We start from the raw sequence: 7,858 nt of genomic DNA on the forward strand, positions 1-7,858 counted from the left end.
GGAGGGGAGTAGATAAAAGATTTGATACCATATCTTGAGAATCCAATTGGGGTTCTTATTATGCAAATGCAATTACTCACTCTCTGCAAGCCTTGAAAAGTCTCTTTCTAAGGAAAATGCCAAATAAAACATTCAATCTTATTTCAGAACATTATTTTTGCTATAAATGTAATATAATACGTGTATATTATATATATATATTATTAATGGTTCTGTTTTAATTTTCTGAATCCATTGTGTTTTTTAGTGACATATCTACTGAGATTAGCTCCATTATTTCTGGCAAAGTTTTATGGGCCAGGCAGTACTCATGGTCCAATTTGAAATGGTCCAGTATATTTGGATCTTCTATATGACCAGGGATTCATGGTGGGTCCTGAGTCAACTGGCCCAGAGTTCTAAGTCAAACAATTATGGGAAAGGAATAAGGAAACGACGTAAAATCCCGCTAGTTTAGGTTATAATTATGTTCGGACAAAGTGGTTTGATGATACATTATCTTTTGTATTAGCTTTTGTTCGTCATATACATGTATTTGACGGGCTCATATACACTAAAGTGTAAATGTTGGGCTCAAAATACTTGTCATTTAAAAGTTCAAAACAAAGTTTTCTTTTTCTTCATTTACACTTTGTAGGAATTGCTCTTGAAGACTACAAATATTATATCTTAAGTCGGGGTCAATTCCGTCTCCAGCGGAGAAGTGGAAATTTATATCGATAGGCGATCAAAGATAAAAGTCAAAATATGTCGTGGAGAAGAGCTTACTTATGAGCAAAAATATAGTCAAATACCCCTCCCAATTCATATTTTGTTAAGGAACATGCAAATAAAAAACACGATAAATATTTTGAGATAGATAGAGTACTATAGTAGTATGACACATTGGTTTTCCCTGGTGACTTGGGTGATGTTATTGGGCCTCCAAGATGAAGTGGACTGCATGGGATGATTGGGCCATGGGAAGTGGCATGTGGGTTTAATTGTGTAGAATGATCAATGACATTATAAAGTTGTTTTAGTTTAATTCTTGTAACTTGTAACAATACTAATGGGAAGCTAATTACTTAAATACATATTAATTTGCAGTATTTTGAATCTTACCAAATTTTGTTGCTTCTAAATACATTCAGATACGTCCAAATATATGTATCTCAGGAAAAAAAGGGTCAAAATTAAGTGTAATTTGTTCAGATACACTGTATTTAAGTGGATTCACATGAATCTGAGATATATAACAAATCTTGCTCGCCTCCCTTCTATCTCATTCGTCACTCTCCTATGTACTTGGTATCTGAGATGCATACGAATCACACCAGATACATATAGATACATGTATCTAGTGTGATTCACATGTATCTTAGATACATAACAAATCTCGCTCACCCTCTCCCCATCTCGCTCATATCTCTCCCTATTTAGTATATTGGTAGCAAAAATACATGTATCTAGGTGTATCTTTTTCAAATATATGGTAGGAAACTCTTAATTAGTGGTAGGATAAATAATATTTTAAAAGTATATAGGTAATAATAGTATATATGGTGGTAGAGTATGTATAATTATGTAGTTTCTCCTACAGATTTCATGGTTTGGATACTGTTGTTTAATATGTACCAAATTTTAAAAAAATCTTGTGCACATTTACCTAATTCGAAATATAAGTTTAAACATATTATATCTAAAGTTTCATAAGACTGAAGTTCAAACATTTCAGCTTGAAGTTCATCATGCAAAATGACTAAGCGTCAATCCTATATGTATGAACTTCAAGCAAAAATGTTTGACATATGAAACATCAGACAAGAAAAACTCTAATGTAACATCAAACATATGTAGCTTCGAAGTAAGTAAATTTGTAACTGTTTACGTGCTATGAATATGACTTAAAAGATGATCCTAAAATCCGGTATCCATGCAGTTGGGCCTCAAAATTTCAAGCTTACATTGGACCATCTTTTCTAGTTGAAATTATCCACATTAGAACCCACTACTCTAGCGTGAAAAGTATTTCCACACCGTCAATCAATTTTGTTAAGGATTCATAAGTTAATATACACATATATTTATTTAATTTCTTAGTACAAATACAAGCTCTACGAAAAAGCTATTGAGTTCGTCTGAACACACGAACCCCCACATAACTCCGCCTCTTCTAGTTTATAATATTTCACAAGTTATGTTGCACACCTTTAAAGAACTTATGCTTTGCTAGGCATAAATTCAATTGTGAAGACAAAAAATAAGATCAAACTGTCCATTTTAAAAGATAAACAATATTATACCAACAAATTTGAAGGATAAATAGTGCAATTAAATGTCACTAGGGATGGCAATGGGGCTGGGCGGATGCAGAGTGGGGCGGGTTTAAGGCTATGTGGGGCGGGTTGAAGTGAGTTTTTTTAAAAATAATGTGAGGCAGGGCTAGTGGCGTAGCCAGGAATTTTACGAAGGGTGTCCAAGCATTGAGTAAGTATTTATTCCTTTTTTACAAATGAGTGCACCAAATTTTATAAAATCAAAATGTATTAACTTAGCTCTAATGAGTTCATATTTAATTTAATATGAAGCGAATGAACGACGCAAAAAAAGAGAAAGAGGAAAGAAAGTTTATCCCAGAAAGAAACCATTGTTAGGCTTTAATATTATAATAGTATCTAGCGACAATGAGATACAAAGAAGGTAGAGCAAAATCAAACTAGATTTTAAAAAAATTAAAAATAGTGGAACATTTTTGCTTTTTGATTTTGGTAGAGTTGTAATTTTTTTTTTGTAAGTTTTACCTACAAAATTTAATGTAAAGTCAAAAAAGAAAGTAAAAAAGATACCCCGGGTAAGAATTTAATTTGCTATTGATACTTTTTTAAAAAAACAAAAGTTTACGAGAAAATCAAATCTCTTGGTCACTTACTAATTGCATAAAAGAAAATAATTATGATCTCTTACGTGTAAAAATAAAAATATCATATAAAAAGATCATAAAATTATGTAAGAATTGTTAATAAATAAATAACAATTGTTAATAAATAATATCAAATTTCATAGAAAACTTGAGTGAGTGACGTGCAAGTTAGTATTGCTCTCTTAAAAAAAATGAGAGAAGTAAAAAAATCAACTATAGGGAATCGATCCTCCAAACTCCCACGCAAGCGGACAAATTTCGCTGAGCGATTTCACCCACTGAGCTACACCACAATTTTGATTTTAGAGTGTCCAAAATATTAAATATACTCTTATTACATAAAATTTTACCTATATATACTGTGTAATTTTCCGACGGAGGGTGTCCAATTGGACACCCTCGACACACTGTAGCTCCGCCCCTGGGCAGGGCGGGTTGCGGGTATATGTGATTTTATGTGGGTTCAAACTTAATTTTAACTTTTTACATGTTATAAGAGTGATAGAACATTATTTATGAAGATAATTTCATTAAAGCTACTAAAATATTCAAGATAATAAATGAAAATGCTTCAATAAAAAATAATACAATTTCTTACATGTTTCCCAATTGACCTCTAAAAAACAAAATTTTAAGTCATCCTATTAAATTAATACAACGTAATGAAAAAATGAATTTATTTTTATGAATTTTATTTTTAGTATCAAACATAACTAAAAAAAGAAAATATTAAAAAAATTATGCGGAGTGGGTTCGTGCGGGGCGGGTCTATGCGGGGCGGGGTGGAGCGGGTTGAAAATGAAAAAAGTTGTTATGCGGGGCGGATTAAAAAATTTGTGGGTTAAGCTCAACTCGCACCAACCCCGCCCTACACCGCCCCATTGCCATCCCTAAATGTCACAATATTAACGTGTCCTATACTAAAAACCAAAACAAAGTATTGCACTTTCACATGTGTTGCAAAAAGTGTATAAAGCATCTTTGAAAATCATATGATTTATTCTCCACTTGGGATTCACGGATATCCAATACTATTTTTTCCCAATGTCTAGTTAATATATACTTTTTATGTCTTAAATTTATGTGACGTTTTTCATTTTTTCGAATTTTATGCATTTCTTCTCACTTTACGTATTAATCATCTATATATATGTGGTAAGATGGTAACTAAATTTTCATCTCAATATTATTTATGGTCATGACTCATGATGATATTCATCCTCACAAACTTAACATATAAAGCTACAACATAGTTGGAAAAACCATCATATGCATACTTTTCAACTTACCATGTGAAGCGACAGTTTACTTGGAATTTTTTTTTTTACTACTCAGTGTTCGTTATTTGTATTGAGACTCGATTAAATTTGAATTTATACAATGGTGATGGCCTAGCATAATCACACCTCACACTACTAAAAGATATATAGGATTTAGCAACAAATAAATTTTATAGTTAAACAATAAAATCCGTCGACGAATTGGAGACGATATTTGCTACTAGCAAATTAACGATGGATTAGTGACCTAATTAGTAGTTAAATTCAGGTTTTTTTAGTGCTTAAGCCACTATCTCTCTAGGTGGATCTAAAATTATTTTGAGTTTATAAATTTTGAATTATAGAAAATATAGTTTATTGCATTCTAGATAAATTATGTATACATATTAAGTGGTTCTTAACACAAAACTACGGAATTCTGCCAAACTTATAACTAAAGCTCTAATTCCGCCCTTCTTCAAGACTTAAAGGTCATTTTTGGTCATATTATTTACACATTTTTTGTCAAATTTTTGAAGTGAAATTGTGTTTGGATATGTATTTTACTTTATTATTTTTTTGAAATTTGGTGAGTGGAAGTTAAATTTCTTCCTAAAACATGCTTGAAAATATTCGAAAAATCAGATTTTCAAAATCTGATCAAATTTCGTGATCCAACAGGTGTTTAAGGATATTTTAAAAAAATAAAATCTAGTCAAACACTAGCATAATTACCTAATATTTACATATTTTGTTTCCTATATCTCATTGTCAAACTTAAATACAAGTCTCATTTACCTCTCATTCAATTTCATCCACCACATCCCCAAGAAAAAAAAATGTTGTTGGCCTATATTTTCTTGATTCTTTTGGCACACCCTTTTTGTGTCATTCCTACAAACACAACAACATCAAATGACAACAAAAACATATTCATTTTAGCAGGACAAAGCAACATGTCTGGCAGAGGAGGTGTAGAAAACAACATTTTTGATTGGTACATTCCACCAGAATGTCAGTCCAATTCATCAATCCTAAGACTAACAAAAGGACTTTCATGGGAAGTAGCAAAAGAGCCAATTCATCAAGATATTGATTATTATGCAGTTTGTGGGATTGGTCCTGGCATGTCATTTGCTAACTCTATTCTAAAAAATGATCCAAATATTGGTGTCATTGGTTTGGTACCATGTGCTATTGGTTCCACAAATATTAGCCAATGGTCTCAAGGTTCATTTTATTATAATCAAATGGTGAATAGGACTCGGATCGCGTTACAAGGTGGTGGGACGCTACGAGCCCTTCTTTGGTATCAAGGAGAGAGCGATACTCTGAATCTTGAGGATGCTAATTTGTATAAATCAAGATTGGAGAAATTCTTTACTGATGTGCGAAATGACTTAGGTGCACCTTCTCTACCTATTATTCAGGTAAATTCTGAACGTGTTTTTTTTATATTATCAGTATATATAGCTATAATTTATTTATTTTTGCTTTTGGTTGGGGAAAGTGGGGTTTGCATGACTTGCTTAAAACATATAGGCCAACATGTGAAGGTAGATCAAAAGTTATATATTCTCATTAATATATACTAAGGACAATATATCTTTGGTTTTAGAAAATTGTTGGAATTTTCTTTTCTAAAAAATTAAAAAATAGTAAATTTTTTATTTGTGAAACGTGACTCCTCATAGATTATATTAATAGGATCTTATTCATGTATTATTAGAAATTCATTACTTTTATGAGAATGAAGCTTTTGCCTTTTTTAGTAAATAAATCATTAAGATTTATTAAAACCAAACAAACAATGTCTCTCCATAATAAAGATATCAGATTGTCACATATTAAGTACTCTATCACCTACCTATCTTTTCACATTATATCTTAATTACTTCTTCTTGTATTTTGAATAGCATTTATAAGTTAGATATGTTAATAAAGTAATAGTGTGAAATTGTTTATATTGTTCGTGTATACAGTCAACCCTTTCATAAAAAACTCGTTGGTTTCAAAAAAAATAAATGATAAAAAGGATATCTTTATATAGAGGTTTGACTGTATAACTTAAAACATGTATGAATATTATATCTCACCTTGCTATCGCGGTGCTTATTCGTATGTTTTGGGCTTTATTTTTTGTGGATCCACAGGTGGCATTGGCAACAACATTAGGGCCTTATATGAAGGAGATAAGAAATGCCCAATTGGGGATTCACCTTCCTAATGTGAAAACAGTTGATGCTAATGGGCTCAAAGTAGGCCCAGATTATGTGCATCTTAGTACTCAAGCAGAGGCCCAGCTTGGACAGATGTTGGCCCAAGCCTTTTTGGAGTTTGGTTCATACACAATCCATAATTCTTTGGAGGTCCAAAACAAGGAATAGAAATCATTATAACTTTTTTTTTTATATTTTATTCAAATGATTAGTCTGAATGTAATTTAGGCCAGTTGATATACATATTGGAAATTTATTCTAGTTTCTGATAAATGATAATCTTTTTGTTTCAATTTATATCCAAAAAGTAGCACTTAAGGATGTGACCTAGTGTTAATGAAGTTGTTGAGAGTCATGATGTCTTAATTTCAAATTCGAACGGAGACAAAAATATTAGGTGATTTCTTCCCATCTGTCTTAACTTTGGTGGACAATATTACCTAGTAACTGTTGCTGCTGGGAGGTTATAAACATCTCGTGTTATAGAATATGCACAACGAAAACAAGCATAAAATCAATCAACTTACATGTAAACTAAATAAACCATTAAATGAGATTACATACATGTTGAAATTTTTAATCCTTCACATTTATACTTGACTTATTTCATGTGATAAATACAAAATCCACCTGTAAGATTTTAACATGAAAACTAATAAGCACAATAAATGGTTATTATCAATCTCAAGATCGAGACATGAATTTTATCATCTAATTATTATTTTACAAATGTCATTTATTATCATCTAAGCTACTAGACATATATTGACTCACAATAGAGTGTTATCCTTTGGCAAGTCGAGATAACAAGCAAATCGCATATATCATAATAATTATATCAAGATTAAATCTTAAAAGCATATGTACATATAATAATCTAAAAAACTTGTGTCAGCCCTGCAGACACAACAACATGGTAACAAAAGCATATTCATTTTAGCAGGACAAAGAAACATGTCTGGCAGAGGAGGTGTAGTAAACAACATTTTTGATTGGTATATTCCACCATAATGTAAGTCCAATTCATCAATTCCAAGACTAACAAAAGGACTTTCATGGGAAGTAGAAAAAGAACCAATTCATCAATACATTGATTTCTATGCAATTTGTGGATTGGTCCATAACAAATATTATATCTAAACACATGACTAATAATATTTGATACATATTATATGTAATTAGACGATTATATAAGAGCAACTTTCACATATAGCAAACACAAATTTCATATTTGTATGCTATAGCAAAGTTTGCATAATTGCGCTCCATAGCAAACATATATATGTATAATTCGCTATACATATACAAAAAAAAACAGTTGTATAATCTGTTTTGGTATACATATACAAAAAGATCAATTGTATAAAGTGAGAGAGGCGAGTGAGAGAGCGAGATATGGGAGAGTGGCGAGCGAGATCTGGGAGAGGGGAGAGAGGGGAATGAAAATATATGTATATATACAATTTTCACGCATTTTA

General features: G+C 31.4%; 1 protein-coding gene across 1 annotated transcript; it reads left to right on the plus strand.

Annotated features, from left to right (window-relative positions):
- The first annotated feature begins 4,999 nt into the window (after positions 1-4,999).
- LOC102582153 (probable carbohydrate esterase At4g34215) lies at positions 5,000-6,597 on the plus strand. The gene is made up of 2 exons (XM_006342657.2): positions 5,000-5,591; positions 6,315-6,597. The coding sequence occupies exons 1-2, from the start codon at positions 5,001-5,003 to the stop codon at positions 6,546-6,548; spliced, it is 825 nt and encodes a 274-aa protein (XP_006342719.1). The 5' UTR covers position 5,000; the 3' UTR covers positions 6,549-6,597.
- The last annotated feature ends 1,261 nt before the right edge of the window (positions 6,598-7,858 follow it).

Source organism: Solanum tuberosum, unplaced genomic scaffold, assembly GCF_000226075.1.
Source record: "Solanum tuberosum cultivar DM 1-3 516 R44 unplaced genomic scaffold, SolTub_3.0 scf00034, whole genome shotgun sequence".
In the NCBI taxonomy this organism is placed as follows: Eukaryota; Viridiplantae; Streptophyta; class Magnoliopsida; order Solanales; family Solanaceae; genus Solanum; species Solanum tuberosum.

Coding starts and splice junctions, on each gene's coding strand:
- LOC102582153 (XM_006342657.2), top strand. CDS start 5,001: ATGTTGTTGGCCTATATTTTCTTGATTCTTTTGGCACACCCTTTTTGT. Junction 5,592..6,314: donor CTTCTCTACCTATTATTCAG/GTAAATTCTGAA, acceptor GTGGATCCACAG/GTGGCATTGGCAACAACATT.